This window comes from Manduca sexta, chromosome 22 (genome assembly GCF_014839805.1).
Source record: "Manduca sexta isolate Smith_Timp_Sample1 chromosome 22, JHU_Msex_v1.0, whole genome shotgun sequence".
Taxonomy (NCBI): Eukaryota; Metazoa; Arthropoda; class Insecta; order Lepidoptera; family Sphingidae; genus Manduca; species Manduca sexta.
Window position 1 is genome coordinate 12,089,461 of NC_051136.1, and position 19,188 is coordinate 12,108,648.

A 19,188-nucleotide genomic window follows, 5' to 3' on the forward strand; every position below is an offset into this window, starting at 1 on the left:
TACATCGCTAAAGTACTTACTACTAACGCCATTATATTTGCCACCACACAAACGTCACAATGTTGACAAAAGGGCTACAAGTAATAGTAACTTTCTTACGGGACACGAAACAAACCGTCCATATAAGAAATTTTATAAGCAGAGGCTATATACATGCTATATAATACGCCAACGCCCATGTTGGAAAATATAATGCGTGAAAACTGCGGCAAATGAAAATCAAACCTCAAATAACACGGGAATTTTATTTCAAGGTACGAGTGAATATGGATTCATTTGTATTGATGAGGAATAGTGTCATAATTTAAGTATTGAATGCAATGACGTACAAAGATGCTGTGCGCGTCTCTATCCAAGGAAGTGTTATTAGGATCACTTGTTACATTGATACGAGTAGAATTTCTGGTCACAGCATTTGAGTAAAAATATAGAATATTAGCCAAAAAAATTAAAATTAAAATTTCTTTTGGACTTTATTCTTTAATTAGCTTTAAGGTCGCAATTTCGACCCGGTTAAATAAACCTAAATTACTTTGACAATTGAGTTATTTTTTCTACCAAAACAGGTCTCATTTATTTTTGAATATACTGAACTTAGCTACGAATTTCTCAAAATGGCTAGATCAGTTTAATGCAATGTAGAGGTTTGTTTTACCGATTACCGAGTTACTACTGCTAACAATTTGTGGCGTTGAAGTTTGTATATAGGGCCTCCTGACGATTACCTTCATGCAGATTCGCCGGCTTGCCATTGCGTTGTATAAAAACAATGGACAGCGTTGAGGTGAATATTGTGGTTTTAAACTAATTTATGGTAACTACGCCTATTGTGTTGAAATAAGTTAAAAAAAGTCTAGACAAATAATGTTATATTACCTTTATAATTTACGAAAACAGTATTTTACTTACAAGTTCCGTTTGAGTATTTAACAGAGCACATGAAAAACGTAAAGGTTAAAAATGTCATAGCACCGCTATGCTGTTCTAAAATATACTTTAAAACCGTGTGGTAAAAGTTATATCAAAACGAATTGACATTAGACAATACCATCAGATGCTTTTTATTATTTGTGGCTGCGTGAGGACTGTTAATAAAAAAGGGAAGGGAACCCTCAAGGGCAATGTCTGGTTACACAAACGCTAATCGCTGTATTGACCGTTATGTTTCCGAACTGTCTCGTGTATGGAATATGACTTAATGCAATAGTATTTTTCTCTTGGCTGTCCGGAAAATTTATCAAAAGGTTTCATTTCATGCCATTGACTTCACCTATTTCCATAATGCAATTAGTGTTCCTTCACACCTGTTGTGTCGTTATCATTTGTGACTACTTATAGTGCTTTGCAGTTATACCAATTTACTAACTGTAGTATATAGGAATACTTCTTACAGCATGGCTGTGACACTAATGAAGCTCTTATCTTTTTGTTTGTCTAAGATATTAATAAACATCATATTTATTGTTATTAGCTAAGAATATTTCAGGTCAGTGTAATATCAATAATACCAACATTTTTTAATATTTCACTCCACCAAGAAGCGACTTTGATAAACAAAATATTTATTCAGATTATAGCGTGGGTGTACCAAGTTTATGGTTGAATAAAACATGGTGTGTTAGCATTTCTTATGCTCTTAGCATCAAAGTCAGAACATAATAATGGTGGCATTCATTTCATTTCATTCAAATGTAAAATGTGAAAACTTTTCAACATGAGCTATACTCATCAGCAAAGAGAGACGTTTGTCTTTGAGAGACATTCGAATTTTTAGCTCTGTAAACAAAAATATATTTCTAGTCATTCGTGTATCATGATCAAAGTATTTTGATCTATTTCATTGAAATCTCAGGGTGACTGTTTAGCTTCAGATCAAAAACTGTTCTACATAATAAATATATGAACAAATAGGCTTATGTTATCAATTGCAGAATAGGATAATGCAGGATGATGTAAATCACGACAAAAATAGTTTTAAAATTTACCACCATAGATAAAAAACTTTAATTAGTATTTGAACCGTTTATTTCTTACCAAAAATAGTTTGAGAGTCACTAGAAATAGATATTTAAGTAAATAATTGTATTAATAACTATATTGAGAAAGGAATATCAACTGTAATCAAAGAATAGCCACACAACGCCAATAGTCCACAGATATTTTCAACTTGTGCGATGAATTACTGCATTTTATTTATACACTCACGCCTTTTATCCCCGAAGATGTAGGTTAAGGTGCAACCGGTGCACCCACTTTTCACCTTGTGTATTCCACCCCTTGATGTGATATGGAACGTGCATATTGCCACATCGGGCACGAATTCTAAACTCGGGGCTAATATCGTGTAGAAAACCATTCACTATGCCCTGACCTGGCTATCGAACCCGTGACCCAAGCAGTGCAGGCGCACCGTACCACAACTACCGACCCTGTCTAAATTAGGGCTTGCTATTTATTTATGTTTAACCTTTGCCATTCTATAAATATTCATGAGCGACGTTCCTCTTTCCAGGGGTCATGCCCTTTCACCTGTCGTCTCATTTTACGACATGATATTTTTATTATTTAGTAAAAAATTAAAACTATGGTTTTTGTTTACTAAAAGTCCATTGACATTTTAAAGATTGGCGGGACGGTGGTCGGAAAAAATAGATTACTCATAGCTTTATGTAATATATATTTGCTAAATATAGTGAGTTATATGACTGATGCAGTTTTCATACTTGTTTTGAAACAATAGTAGTTGTCAAATTGTTTTTATGAATGATTTATTTAACAAGGCATATTAAAGTAATATTAAAATTCACAAATCATAGACCATAATACCACGATTAGCACAAATGGAATAATATTAGAGCAAATATCAATTTTCAGTTACCAAAAGTTCTGACGTAACACTGTGCCTCGAACGAAAATTGATAAGAAACTTCATACGTTTGAGCTGAGATGTTCACATTCGCCTGGAGTAATTATTCAGCAATTATAATTTGAGTACAGAGCCAGCCATTGTCTGTAAACACGCCTAGTTCTTAGGAACAAAGTTAATTAAATCATTTCTCGAATTTAGGTCCTCTCATTAAAATTTAAATTAATATACGTCACGTGCGGTTGTTTTGAGGCTTATGAACTGGGATTTTGATTTCTTATGATTTGTCGGTTTGATATTTATGTGTTTATTTATTATTATTTAAGTAGATTGATGTTATATGTTATAAACTAAAAATGTTGAAGAAATATTAAGGAATTTCCATATTGTGAAGACTGATATCATTATTTCCGTCACAGATACCTATGTCTATACCTTTAAGTGCTATCGGATATTTCAAATAACGTTCTAATAGTGAAATATTAGTAGTTATATATTAATTTGTTTTTGATAGTTAATGGAAAAAATATTTCCTCTTCTTCGTTTATTGATACCTAAATTTAGATAGAATAGTTCTAACAGAGCAATGCAAACTCATCGCTGTTATAAAAATATAATAATAATAATATCAGCCCTGTATTATATAGTTGCCCACTGCTGAGCACGGGCCTCCTCTACTACTGAGAGGGATTAGGCCTTAGTCCACCACGCTGGCCTAGTGCGGATTGGTAGACTTCACACACCTTCGAAATTCCTATAGAGAACTTCTCAGATGTGCAGGTTTCCTCACGATGTTTTCCTTCACCGTTAAAGCGAACGATAAATTCACAAAGAATACACACATGATTTTTTAGAAAAGGCAGAGGTGTGTGCCCTTGGGATTTGAACCTGCGGACATTCGTCTCGGCAGTCCGTTCCACACCCAACTAGGCTATCGCCGCTTATTAACTTACAAAAATATCATTCATCATTCATCGCTGTTAACTTACAAAAATATTAGACCAACTGCTTATACGGATTGTCTAATTGTATTATTTCTTAATATTAATGAAACCTAATGTAAACGAACAATTCACTATTAATAAAATCAATAGTTCTAATATAAACAAAGACGAGGCATTCGTATATTCACGCAAGAGATTACTCGAGGGACGGCAACACCAAAGCTTTTCCAATAACAAGTGCCTAGAAATGAAAGCCTTTATGGATCGTAAATAGAAAATTATAGTGTCCGCCGGTCCCGGGACATTTTCACTGTACATTTACTGTTAATATTGAACGTTTAGAGCCGGCCCGTTGTCCTAAACTGAAAGTTTACACGTGCACCGGTAGCCGGCCAGTCTGAAAGGGATCCCGAGGTTTATGTATAAGGGTAATGTTTTGACAGCTCCGTCAAGGCGGCTGTGTCGTAAAACATTAAAATTTAGCTGTTGGAATGTTTGTAATAAAACTCTGGGTGTTTGTTTGGCGTGTTCATCAAATATGATTATGGTTTTGTTACGTATGTCCGATATGGTGATAGCTTAGCTTCCTATCTCATCATGGGACGAATTATATATCGGAAAGTAGGTGCCACAATTGCATCTCTGTCTACCGCGATAAACGACAATTTATTACTATTTAAACAGCTCAACTATACTTTCTCAGTAATATATAAATGTATGAATTTTGTATAAAGCAAAGACGACGCAGCATTGCGCTTTAACCCGGACACATTTTGTCGGCTACATATATTGATAGCTTTTAGAAAAAAGGAATCGTTACTTTAATGTATCATTTGATCTAGCATGACTAGATAGATTTAGGTAATAAGCAAGCTCAAGAAGTTGTAGGTTACATTGTCACTTCACACAATAGTAATAAGAAAAGTGTACGAATTGTTCGCAGCATCAAAGAATACCTACATTTTGTAAGCGATGAGTGTGCTCGGAGCCCTCGTCCTTTGAGAAGTACTTACAATTAACTTGAAGGACAGTGCCGACTTTCCCGATTGTTATCTAGCCGAGAGGTGGCAGAGATCAAAGATTATGGCCAAACGTGATCTCAGACGTATTTCATTCGACTCATCAACTTGAGATTGCGATTGTAGTTTCGTTACTTAGAGGTTTGTTTTATGTTTAGTTTTACTATTTTATTGTCTCCTCTTTTCTATCTTTGGTAACTGTATAGATCTATTGTTGTGTTTAATAAAAATGTTTTGATATATTTTATCCAAATGATATGAGTTATAAATATAAAGAGATGTTTTTGGTCTCAGGTGTAAGTACACTTGAGACCAAAGTAAGTAAGTATTTATCGAGTAAAAATTCTGTAATAAGCTCTTTTTGTATTAAATACTTTATTAACAGTCTAATTCAGACTCTTCCTTAATATTGGTTAGTAGCACTGGCAGTTTCCTCCTTCGCACATGCCTCCTGCGAAATTCAATCGATGGCACATTTCATCGCAGATAACCGTGTCGCAAGTGAACAGTTTGCGGATCCTATGATGGTCAGGGATACCTGAAAAATAAAAAATATATATATATTTGATTAAAAATAAAGAATACCTCAGTGGCAGGGTTCGATTGCTTAATGTCATGAACAGTGGCGACCTTAGAGGAGGGGGGCGAAGCGTGCAATCGTCCAGGGCCTAGCGCAGCTCAGAAGAGGAACTTCTCTTAGGTCTCTTCGATATTAATCAAAGCATCTTACATAGGACATGATGATTGGTTCATGAAGGTTATTTATGTTTCCGCACAGACGTCGGGCCGGCTAAGGCCACCGCTGGTCATGTCTCGGGTTTTATCCTCGGAGAAGGTAAAATCTCAATTTGTCACCTAAGTATCCGCCCGGTATCTAACAAGTATCAAAATCAAACAGTCTTACTGGGTAAGTCGGTCTGCTTACTAGATACTGCTTTAACTCTGATGACTATAAAAGCGCTGATTTTTCTCGTTGACTAATAGTAAGGCTAATTCCTTGTATCAGATTTAGTGGAAGTTGTCCCGTCAGGATAGAAAAAAATTAACAGCGCATAATAAATAAAATGTGGTTACTGTGTGGTTTGAAGTTATCACATTCACACTTGTCCCCGACGCAAGCGCCGCCGGGGAAGCCCAGTCTGCGGCACAGCTGATCACAGGCTTGGAAGTTGCAGTCTTTCACTGTAAGTGACATTTCATTGTCTTTGCTTGAGTGGGACACCTTATGGTTTTTGCCTGAAAATTAAAAATGTAAAATATAAGTCATAGCATACTACGGAAAGATCTCTGCTCGATGACGGAAGAGTCCTTTGTAAGATGGTTAGGCAATTCTGGCCCTTCGTAGAATGTTCATTCAGAATATCTTACTATTACTTGCTCCTAGGTTCAGCAGTACCTACTTTAATAATTTTCTTTATTACATAACATCTACACAAAATTGAGTAGCCTCTGACGTCGTCCTATTTTTGGTGACTAATTGAAACACGTTGTAGTTTTGATTCATAAAACCTTCTAGTATTTTCTTATTTTTTTTTTTTTTATAATTTGATGATATATAAGAGTTGTGCAAAAGTCAATGATATTTACTGTTCAATTGTAGGTAATCGTTGCAATTACAATGGTCGTCATCGCAGGTGCCACTAGGGTATCCCAGCCAGCGACACAACTGGTCACAGACTTGAGAATTGCACTCTTCAACTGGGATGGAAATATGATTAGAACCTAAGTAGCATTAAAGAATATGATTACTTTAATTGAAGTTCATAAGGAGATACTCAATAGGGTATTATAAAATCTGGAATGCTCATAGAATAAATTTTTCTCCACCAATAATTTAAAGCACGGTTAGCCTACATGTTTTCAAGAAACAAAAATGTTTCAATATCTAACTATTTCGTTAGGAGACAGTGCAGTATCATATAATAATTTGTATCTTAATTTTTTAACAGCGATACTGCAACAGGTATTATTTTCAAAGTCTGAAGCGTGACAAGAAATGTAAAGAGAAATTGATGTTACTCATTTCATGATAGTGAAACAGTTTGCAGTGAAGAAGCGGCAATATTCTATTTTTAAGTACAATGGACTGTCGAGATAAATGTTCGCAAGTTCAAACCCCAGTGGACGCATGTCTGACTTTTCTAAAGTTATGTGTATAATTTGTGAATTATCGCTTGTTTTAATGGTGAAGGAAAATATCATGAGGAAACCTATGCATCTGAGAAGTTTTCTGTATGAGTTTTGAGGGTATGTGAAGTCTGCCAATCCACTAGGCTAGCGTGGTGGATTAAGACCTAATCCCTTTCGATAGTAGAGGAGGCAATGGGACAGTATATAATGCAGGGCTGATATTATGAACAGTTTAAGTTTTGAATATATGATCAACGATAGCTTTTAATGAAAAGGAACGACAGTAGGTATAGAAATTAGTACTTACTTTGTGGTTTGAAGTTGTCGCAGTCGCATCGGTCTCCCACGCAAGCGCCGCCGGGGAACCCTAGGTTGCGACACAGCTGGTCGCACGCTTGGAAGTTGCAGTCTTCAACCGGGACGGAAACCTTATGGTTGTAACCTAAATAATATCAGAAAGCATGATGACAACTGTTATAAGTTATAGAAATTTTAATTTAGGGCACATTAAAACCTAGAAGCAGTTCATTTTCTTAAATTAACAATCACTTTATGAACGATTAGGTCTTAACCGTTTCCATGAATATTTTTTAATTAATTGATAGCACACGAATTAGTGTTGTATCATATAGTATTTTCTTATTAAATTTTTTGAGTCGTGTTACTATTAAACATAAGAAGAATTGACGTTCATCGTGACTCGAATACATTGTTTATTGAAATAAAACTATTTTTTGGATTTTATCGCGGTTTTTTATATTACAATTTTCTCCCGACGTTTTGAAGACTTTGCAGCCTGCATGGTCACAAGGAGGACTGAGGATAGTTTTATTTTAATGTCTACCATTCAGGTAAATATAAGAATTCACGAAATTGCTTATTACGTCATACGGAAGTATAATGAAGAGTAGCGGCAGTAGACGGCTGGACGCATAACAAATCCCCTTAAACTATCCAACTTTTACTTCTAAGTTTTAACATACATGTACGATTTTTTTATGCTGATCACGTACATACTATCGGGCTTTAAAGAAAGTCATGGGAATAGTAAATACTCACTGTGATGTGGTTTGAAGTTGTCGCAGTCGCATCGGTCTCCCACGCAGGCACCGCCGGGGAACCCTAGGTTGCGACACAGCTGGTCGCACGCTTGGAAGTTGCAGTCTTCAACCGATTTAGTTTCACCATGGTTGTCATCTAAACAAAGTTGCAATATAAATGCTGTGAATTCTATTAATTCTTGTCATATTATTTAGCAAGAGGCTCCAGAGTGACTGAAAGGGTTCGATATTTTTCCATATTCTTTGATTTAACTTTAAGGTTTCGCTATGTTGTTTCCCATCGTTGAGCCAAGCGTTCATTAAAAATCGATAGTCAAAATTTTATTTCGAAAAGTGCATGTGGTGTATACGAATGAAAGCAGGACTACAGACGCAGCTGTCCTTTCGATTACTGCTGCTTTTCTAAACTTAATTGAATATCCTCATTAACTTGTATAAAATTGTTCAACCAATATACTAAAAGTTTTTATACTTTTATATGTTTGGAGGCTATGTCTTAGTAATGTAAAGTGTTCTATTGTTATTGGACGAGGCCATATTACGATTGCATTGTTTTATCATGATTTGCAATGTTCTTTATTGAACAATCGATATTTCATAGAATACATTAATGTGATTACTGACCAGGGTTACAAAATATACCTATTTTTTAAGGGGACTTATTCAACTATACCGTGCTCAATCATTTGATCATAAATCTACTGTTTTAAATCAAATAACTACTAATACTGTTTTTTAATCAAATACTGTTTATCAAATAAACGCAAGAGACACGTATGATTCGTTGATTTTCAACAAAATTCAGATAACTTTATGGAGGATACGCGACAAGGGTCACAACAGATCAAATAATGTTTCTTCTGAACAGGAAAATATTCGTAGAATAAACACAAGGTTCCAGTTGTTGATCAACGGAGCTCAGTGTTATTGAATTTGAAGCTAAACGTTGCAATATGTAAACAAAAGCATAATATTGGTCATACAAAACGAGAAAAACGAATAGTGAAATGATCGTGCATTGTGTTTTCAATCAATATTTGTGTATTGTGATGCATATGCCATGAATAGAAAAAAACCAGCTCCACCTTTCAATCTAAAATATTCCCGTAGACAGTGTTTGTGTACAAAATATCTGTTATATTTACTAGCTTTTACTCGCGGCTTCGCCCCCCATAAAGAGTTTTAAGAGGGGTCTTCCCAGGGTCTTAAACTATTTTCATACTTATTTCATCGAAATCCGAAATCCGTTCAGTAATTTTTGATTTAATCGCGTCTAAACAGACGCAGCCGGGGACTTTGTTTTATGTAAACGTAAGATTTCAACACCGGGCAAATTGCTAGAAAATATAAAGCGAAGTATTAAAGGACAAACGAACCATAAATATTGATGATAACGGACGCATTCACCACACATATTGACACTAATAGAATAATTGCACTGAACTGCATTGTGCCGGCTAATGATTCTTCAGTGAACAGGCAGACACTGTCCGGGTTCTGGGAACGCCACGTTTTTATACGGGAGCGCCGAACTAAGGGACTTCACCTACAGTCATGATTCAAGCGCTGCTAGAGGTATGTACTTTATTAATCATTTCCGCATGATATATTATGTAGGTAACTATGCGATTATGGAGCTTTTGTTTTAAATAAATTTGACAGGGATGAATCATATGAAATAATGACAAGAAAAAAAATAATCTTGCGTATTTTTTACGGTCTCAAAAAAGTATGATGTTCTCATCTACGTGTATATATGTGTTTTAATGTTTGTTACTCCAGAACTCACTTATTTATTAACCAATTTGGAAAATTCTTATTGGTTGGCATATTTTCTTTCGAAATTGGCTCAGTATTTAAATAAAGTTGCTAATTTAATTTGTAACGAAAAAGAAACGTGGCTACACCAGTTTAAAAGGAGTTCTAGCTTAGTTATTTCGTAAATTTTCCTGAAATTATATGAATACATACATCTTTACATAATACAGAAAGTAGTTAAATTATGTAGGTATATGTATATGTAAATGCCTTATTATTTTATCTGAGCAATGTCTCGTTTATGCGTAATTGGTTCGTTAGTAAATGTAGGTGAATGCACGATTCCTTTAAATAAAATAAGTCGCACATTTTCATAACTGTTCATTAAACAACGATATGAAGTATATTTTGCCACATTTTCCTCACTTTGTTTGTTTAATTGAATAAACATAGTTCATATTTTTCAATAAATATGTAGGTAAGTATTTCACAAAATAATATAATTTTAAACCATTGTTAACAAAATTACATACTTATATAATTAATGTTATTTTTACATAAGTATGATTGATCATTAAACTAATGGAATTTGAAAAGTTAAAAGAATGAGTAGAGAGAGGGTGAAGCGGCATGAATTGCTTTGTAAGTCCAAGATCTAAATTGTTTGCATGTATAAGGGCGATTAATGCATGATTACCATCAGGAGAGCAACTTACACAATTACTCATTGACTAGTATAATAATAAAGGATTTGTTACAATCTAGTTCAACAGTTGACTAACAGATGGCGTTGTTTCCACAAACAATGATTAAGGAAACAAAACGAGTTCATAGTTATTCATTGATATAAGTATTTCCCCGGAGCAGCATCGCTCGCAAATGAGAAATCGTTAAGCATGTTCGTACATTACCAAATAACTAGACGTTTGTGATGTGATAGCTTGTAAATAAACAGTGATAATTATTTCTGAAGATGAAGTTTGTGTTGTATTATGTACTTATTTTAATTTTAATCACCGGTTTGCAAGGTAAGGCTTTTTCATGTAAATATTGACAAAATTTTCAATGGAATTGTAATTTTTCTTTTTTAAAGATATTAAGTATTTACAATAGATAAATACGTAGATTTAGAGGTAGCCCTTGTCAGCAATGGGATGAAATATATTTTATAACATAAGGCTGATGTTATATTTTAAAATTTGGATAAGATTTAATAATTCTTAATAAATGTCACATAGAAAAAAATGAGACTATAATAAGTTGTATTTAATCTAATATGGTACCTACTCTTTCTTTATAAAGGCCATTAACATAGGAAGGTATTCTTTTTTTACAAGGGCCGACTTTTTAATGATTTATAAACTATCAACAAATATATTATAACCTGACTGAATACACACGTGTAATAATTCAACTTTACGCATATAAGATTTTTTTATTTTATGAAGACTGCTACGGCGATTTAAAAATACTTATACGATATTTAACAATGATAATGTAACTATCATAATTAAAAACTGTTTTCTCATCTTGTATACTTTTCGGTAGATGGAATGGAATATCTGCAATTCCTATAAAACAGCGTTAAATAAATTTTATGTTAATCAAGTAAACAAGTTTTGGACACGCTACATATTTTAAATAGTTTAAATAATAAACACATCTTTTAAACAGGTTAATTCGCGGACACATGAATTTATGAACCTCACGAACTTATACCTTTTATGTGCGAAAAGGTAGATAGACACGAATTGGAGAGACTGTCTCTAAGGAGTGAAGTCATATATATGTAAAATATTATACATATATACAAATATCAGATAGCGCAAGTGTGTAATTGTTATGAATAGAAATATTATATACACACATATTTACCCTACATAGGATTCGAAAGCGTTTCACGGTTTTATAAAATATGCGTGCGCATGAGTGTAATTAGAGTCATTTCTCAGGGGAGAGACTATAGTTTAAAAATTATGTAAAGGCTCACCCAAGGGCCTATAATTGCAAATTTCATACCTTAAGTATGTGTCATCAGTTATCTGCATGGACCAGCGTCCTTCCCCCAACTAAACTGTTTCCCCAACCCCCGAGGCAATTCTTGTGCGCTAGGTCTTTACACCGAATGAACGCCCATGCATGGGTGGATATCTGTCGCGGCCCTCGGTATACCTCATGGTTGCCAATTCACATAGAGGCCTATAAGAGCCCTGCCAATATTTCCCTTCCTGCTCCCCTCCGCCCATCTTGAGGTTCCTTTCGCCCATCCTAAGAGGTTCCTTTCGCCCATCCTAAGAGGTTCCTTTCGCCCATCCTAAGAGGTTCCTTTCGCCCATCCTAAGAGGTTCCTTTCGCCCATCCTAAGAGGGTTCCTTTCCTTCCCCCACCCTTTCCTCCACCTTGATATCCCTTCCCAACTTTCCTCCGGGCTCCTGCAGACGCTAAGTCGGAAGATTCTAATACCCAATTCGCAGGTTTCCCCCGAGGTAGACTGAAGGATCCGATACACGAAATCTGTGACCCCTATGCCACTAAACTTAAGGATACTATAAAGGTTAAATTTAAAAAATAAACATATACAATTTTCCTCTATGTAATATAATAAGTATGGGTAAGGCATGGAAAGGTTAAACACCCAAGTGTGTTAAAGAAAATGATTCACACATTGATGTAAAATATACAAGATAATCTAATGTTAATGTATCTTTATGCGTTGGTATTATATTAACAGACTAATTGGATGATGCATTTATTTTGAACCTTAAAATGAGCACAGGCTTTTATTTTTTTAAAATAAAATATAAATCCAAAGATTAATATGATATGTATGGAAAGTAATGATTGAAAAAAGGGCGACGATGTTAATATGAAAAAATCTAATGTAATATCGCATTATCCTGAGCATAGATACCAGCGGCCGAACTACAGACAGCCCTAATCAAAATATACAAGTTGTAAAGTAAATGTCTATGCACACGAAGTTTTTTTAAAGAAACGAGTTTTTGCGCGCCTTTTTTATATGGCAAAGTATGTAGGTTCTAACTACATCGCTTTTACAGTGTTTAGTGTTAAGCACGTTAAAAAAATGTTAAACATACCATGTTCTTGTTCCAAAAATTATAACACGTAATGAGGTGACAGTTGCCTCAATTAAACAACCTATTTTAGCAATAACAAGTTGACAGTATTTACACGACGCTTCATAGTCAAAAGTTATTTATTGGTCATACGGTATGTAAAGTATTCAAAAACCCAATAAATTAATTGCGACTCGTCGACCTTGTAAAAGTGATAACGAAAAACTTGATGAATTAAAATGTCCCGTTTGTAAAAAAATAACTATAAATTATTACATTTTATATGTGATGATAATTTACAATAATGTATTTATGGATAATCATGATTAACATCATGTCAATCTCTTTTATCAATGGTTTATATAAATATAATAATATATTGCATAAATACTTATGCAATATATTATTACTAGGGTACCATTTCGTGAACTTTCTTTACCAAATAAAAAAAATCACGCAAATCGGCCCACAAATCTGCGAGAAATGTTTATAGATACATTAAAAAAACAAACACGAATTGAGAATTTCGTCCTTTTTCTGGAAGTCGGTTAAAATAGCGTTATTGTTAGATGTTGCCTTATTTGTTTAGTGGCTGCGTACTCCGAGCGTGAAGCATTATCAGGAGTGGATTTCCCGGGTCGATCACGTATTAGTGTTTAGTTTGTTAAACGCGTCATCCATTAATCTTTTATCTATACTTATCTATCTATACTTATAATAAATCTGTAGAGAGGTCAATTCTGTACATGAAATATATTTCCAAAATAACTATCAGGGGGTGATTAGGGATCGATACTGATGCCAAAAATGCAATTAGTAAAATTTTTGAGCACCTTCTCCATTTTTGAAGTCCGAAATCCACGCGGGCGAAGCTGCGGGCGGAAGCTAGTTATTAATAAAAGCCGTGTGCTCGTTTGAAACATATTTTTTTTACACTTGCCCGGCAATGTGACCCCGCTGCACCTGATGGTAAGTGGAGTGGGCTCTAAATCCAATAGGATGTCGACTGACGAGAGATAATTACCCCTCGACAGTCGACACAATTATGCCGGCCTATTGGAACCGGATATACACAGGCTGACCCGGGAACGCATCACACTTACGTGGTGGTAGTATTAGTGTGAATTCAGAAATACATTACAGTACCCTGAAACATCAACTATATAAGGTATTAGGCTTTCTTATTACATAGAACAGATAAGCTTGGGGAAATGTTGGTACACTAGTTGCGCCTCTACCTACCGCTTTGGGATAGAGGTGTGAGTCTGTTTACGTTATTTTTTAAAGCAAAATACCACCACAGAGTTACACCAAGATCTTATATCGCTATTATGCGGCTACAATAAATTCCATCTAGTAAAGTTACACTTAAGTAGTGGTGTAGTTAGTTGATTGGGGAAAATCTCTGCAGTCAGTGCTGGAGAGGCGAGCATTAAATTAACTCGGAAAGGTGGTTAACAGTGAGCTCACGGGCGTTTGTGAACGATGTTCATTTCTGTCCAAGACGTTACTGTCCTAGAATTGGAGCAAGATGGCGTTTCATGTATATGTATATGAAAACATTTGATCGTTCAAATTGAAAATTCTCAAAAATTCAGAAAAATATTCATAATACGAAAACTATAAAAAATCGCGGAACATACATGGGGGTGATTCGGATACCTCAAGAGGTGCTCTATCTCTGGACCTCCGCTTGACAATACTTTCTGGGACACTCTGTATAAAAACAAGTTAATAAGCAATGAGTTGGAATATTCAAAATATTTACGTTAGATTGGTTTTGTATCAGGTAATAGACAGTAATTCCTTGGACACAATAGTCACATCTATTCGAAAACTTAGGGATACATGCTATTTAAAAATATTTTCGATGAACACTATTAATATTGAAGACTGCTAATAAACAAAATAACAGAGAAACACTATTAATATTGCTTTGGAAGTAGATGGACGTGAAATCCTGTTCCACGGTATAGGATTTTATCAGTAAGGAAACGACCTTAAAATACATGTTTACGGTCGTTGCCATTCGTGCAGATCAGTGAACTTGGTTTCTTCGAGCGATAATTAAACATGTCAGCACCAATAAGTACACCACACCATACAATATATACCAGAGAGGTTTATTTCACACAAACGTCTGTTATTCCCAGAGGGGAACTGGTGCACTCATTTTCTGCCGTACTTTTCTGTCCCATGATCTCATAGGAGGTGAGTCTATCGCCATATCGGGCACAAATTCCAGGCGGCAAACTAATGATGAGTAGAAAAACCCTATATTAAATTGCCCAAGGAGATCGAACCCGAGACTTCAGGATTACAATGGAGTCGTACCGTAATACAATTACGTCAGCGACGAAGTTTATTGCACATGTACAAAAAATATGCGAGACAAGTTTACATTTTACACGCAAAAGCGCATCGCGAGCAAAAATTTTTGATATGTTATTTTTTACCGAAGGAAGATAGATTATAAGTTTGATTCGACTTATACCTTCTACAAGGCAACAATTACACTTTACCCAGTTTTTACTTATTTTATTGACGTAATTAATACCTCTAAGGTCCCTTTTTTAAAACGTAGGTGCTATTATTACTAGGTAGGAAATATACGTTGAGGTATTATACTCTTTAGCTGAATAGACTTACCATCCTATGTCTAAGGATAGCGAGCGCAGTGGAATAGCAAACAATACTTAATAATTCAAGGTGTTGGATGGTGTTTCTACTGTTAATGGGCGGTCGATTTGCTTACCATCAGGCGAACGGCAAGTTCGTCTCTTCATTCAAAGCAATAAAAAAATAGTTTACTTATAGAATAAAAAAAATTATTAGTCATTAACACTAAAAACATAAGGATTCGTGATGGCGTCATCAACTTTTTAAAATAACAAAGAGGTTATGAAAAAGAAAGAAGTCTTGCTTCACTGTTATTGATTTGCCCTTCCGTCTATCGAGAATCATTGACACCAAGTTTTTCATAACAATGTCATTATTGCGTCATACGTTACTTGACTTTGTAGTGGTATTATTTTGCCTGTATTGACATACCTTATATGATAATATTCACAAAAACCGCCACAAAAACATCAAGGAGTGCTAAATTTGTATTTTTTGTTGCAGAATCGCATGCAGCTATGAAATTTCGGAATCCTTGTGCGAAGGACTGCGATCAGTATTGCCAGATTAAGGGGAGAAATTCTGGACTTTGTGCGCATGGCTCTTGTCGATGTTACTCTGCGATTGGAGATTAAATTTAATTTTTAAAGTATTTATTATGTAAATAATTAAAGATATTGTGTACATTGTTTTATTTATTTACATGTCACAATAGGCGAGCTTTTTATCGTAGGTTTTCCCACAGAATGATCATTACTAGATGTTTCATCAAAATATAAAGACGCAAGTGAAGAAGGCAAGTACATAAATGCTGGTTTGAGTATACTTTGTTCTTTTTTACATTCATGAGTTTTGGTGTATGGAGTTTTTTCAAGGTGTATTGTATCACCCTGGAGTCTTGAATTTGTGTCCCATCACATTATCATCATCATATACATGGTGGAAAGTGTGCGTGTGTGTGTACAAAAGGCAGGAGTGTTTGTGTGAATTTATTGAAATCTAAAGATATATCGATGATTGACAAATTAATATCGCTGAAGGCTACATTTGTGTTTATAAACAATATTTTATTATAAATAAATAACTTACTATTTACATTGATGGATCTTCCTAGAGTGCTTTGGCTTTTGGATAATTTTAAACGTTTTAAATTCAGGTCACTGTTGTATTCATAATATAGAAAACATATTTTTTCTTCCTACTGACATGGAATAAAAGTTAATTTACGTGTAGTGTGAGCGTGTTTAGAATTTTTATTGAATAATATACAGGACATTCTTACACCTGTATACGCGGCGATAGCCTAGTTGGGTGTGGAACGGACAGCTGAGACGAATGTCCGCAGGTTCAAATCCCAAGAGCACACCTCAAATTTTTCTAAAGTTATAGTGTGTTTTCTTTGTGAATTATCGCTTGCTTTAACGGTGAAGGAAAAATATCTTGAGGAAACCTGCATATCAGTTAAATCTCTGTATAAGAATGTCGAGGGTATGTAAAGTTTGTTTATTCGCACTAAGCCAGCATGGTGGACTAAGACATATTCCCTGTTCGTAGTAGAGTAGGCCCATGCCCAGCAGTGGGACAGTATATAATACTAGGCTGATAATATTATATTATTATAGAGTGTTAAGTTCACATGGAACGGGAAAGGAAATAACCATAAATTGTCAGCAAATTTTATCAAAGAGAAACTGCATTTTAAGATTTTTAATGACAGTTTATCTGTCGGCAAACAGTTAGCGAACCGATATTAATTAGTTAACATAACATTATCTACAGGAAATCGACTCTAAAATTCCTAAATTTAAGTCGGGTCATAAAACTCTCCATGGTCGATAAAAACTTTCCACTACACACTACACTACTCTACACTTTGCTTATAAAAATTTCATAACGAAGTTTCTCTATTATTTTGAAATTGACCCAAATTTGCCCAATATTAAATTAAAATGGAACATTAAACATAAATGAAGTTGAAATTACCTGTTTCGTTCTAAATACATTAAAGCTTTACCCGCAGTTGATATGACGCATGAGCCGCGCGCATATCAGAGCTGATAAGTATGTACATAAATTGAGTTAATACGTCCCGCAGATTCACTATTAATGTTACAACAGCTGCAATAATCTGGAGCAAACGATGCGCCGGGCGCTAGTGTTGCCTGCATTTCACTACTTTTCAAAATTACCACATAAATTAGAATTCTAACAGTGTTCGCTTTAATGTTTTGGGTTGCGTTTTACGAGCCAAAAACCTTTGACTCAAATTTGGTATTGTGTTCGTTTAGGTTTATGTGTCCGTTACTTATTATAACTTGAATATTATATTCTCATTTATATATTAAACTGGTCTATTCCAGGATGTAAACCTCCTTTATGATGTAGAGGTTTAATGTTTTTGTCTCAATACGTTAGCGTAATGCGGACTAACAAATTTCATCTTGGGAGTTCTCACTTCTTATGTCTCATCGGGATTCTGAGTCACGTTTGAGTCATTAAGCATGCAATCATTATCTAAATAATTCACTTTTGGAACTGTCGTGTTTATCACCGGGCGTACCCTCCCAATGAAGATTTGGTGGGCCCTACCGCTATTACTGAGGCTGCCAGTGCAAGGTACGCTGGCAACTCGCAGCTATTAGGTCACTGGGCCCAGGAGGAAGAAGAGGGAAGGAAGAGAAGAGGAAGGAGGAGGAGCTTTGTTAGGATGGTTGGAAGGGGGAGGGAGGGGAACCTCCCTACCTAAGGTTTGCAAGACTATATCTTCACACAGTTACGCTGCATTTATTTCCATACCTTTTCATGTACGACAAGTGACATGAATGAGGATTGAAGTATAGTTTTGTAATTTATGTCAACGAGCGGAATTTAGTTGCGATACACAGGGTCAAGAATTGAGATTACGTTGGGGAACACAGTGCGGGATATTCCCTAGCAGGGCGTAGATATTCATAACTGATAAAATCTTGATGCTGAGAAATATTATACTTCTATGAAATTGACAATGCCTTGAGCAACTTCTTCAACTAATCAACGGCGCCTAGAAGCGTCATATGATTTTTTTACTGGCATAGCAAAGTGACCCTTCTGCACGTGATGGTAAGCAAAGTGGAGACCATACAAACGGTGGATACGACCGTTTCAAATAATTATCTTTAATCAAAGTTCGAAGCATTGGTTCATGGAAATAATTATCTCCACTATCGAAACGTTATTAACCAAGGTTTTATCACCGTTTTATGACTTTCTTTCCTTTCCTAGACAGCCAGAAAACATTAATTACGTTAATCATTAATACATATACTTAAAGCAATATTACAAACTTGGTTCACTAGTAGTTTGAAACCATGACGTCATAATTGTAATAGATGTTAAAAGTTTATATCATTTTGATAGGCTTGAGGTAACAAAACCAAAATATCAAAACTGGTTAGATATGAGGAAAACTATATGTTCCGCGTTGTTAATTGTGGATGGCTTTATGTAAATTAAGAGTAGGCGCGCACGGACGTTTAATTTGATCGTTGTGGCTGTAGGATAGGCGAGTACCTATATCATACAGCGATAGATGAGTGAGCGCACGCAACTTCCCCGCGGCTGTTTTCGTATACAAATCGTGATGGTTACTATTCCATGGCCGATAAACCGCCCGTGCACGTGCTTTTATGAGCAGTCACGGTGGACATCATGAGTGGCCGGCTCGGTACGTTCTTC

The 19,188-nt window shown here is 35.2% G+C and overlaps 1 protein-coding gene and 1 long non-coding RNA gene across 4 annotated transcripts; one reads left to right on the forward strand and one right to left on the reverse strand.

Annotated features, from left to right (window-relative positions):
• Nucleotides 1-5,157: 5,157 nt before the first annotated feature.
• On the reverse strand, nt 5,158-9,560 carry LOC115451968. Of its 3 annotated transcripts, none has more exons than XM_030180395.2 (6): nt 9,397-9,560; nt 8,019-8,156; nt 7,267-7,401; nt 6,417-6,527; nt 5,904-6,065; nt 5,158-5,367 (listed from the first exon to the last, which is right to left on the reverse strand). In XM_030180395.2, the coding sequence occupies exons 1-6, from the start codon at nt 9,467-9,469 to the stop codon at nt 5,243-5,245; spliced, it is 744 nt and encodes a 247-aa protein (XP_030036255.1). In that variant the 5' UTR covers nt 9,470-9,560; the 3' UTR covers nt 5,158-5,242. The 3 variants fall into 3 exon arrangements, with proteins under 3 accessions (XP_030036255.1, XP_030036254.1, XP_030036256.1); XM_030180394.2 differs by having other exon boundaries at nt 6,417-6,551; XM_030180396.2 differs by lacking the exon at nt 6,417-6,527.
• A 1,051-nt stretch (nt 9,561-10,611) lies between these two features.
• Nucleotides 10,612-16,158, forward strand: LOC115451970. The gene is made up of 2 exons (XR_003939437.2): nt 10,612-10,806; nt 15,979-16,158. It is a non-coding gene; the product is annotated as an uncharacterized LOC115451970 (long non-coding RNA).
• Nucleotides 16,159-19,188: the final 3,030 nt, after the last annotated feature.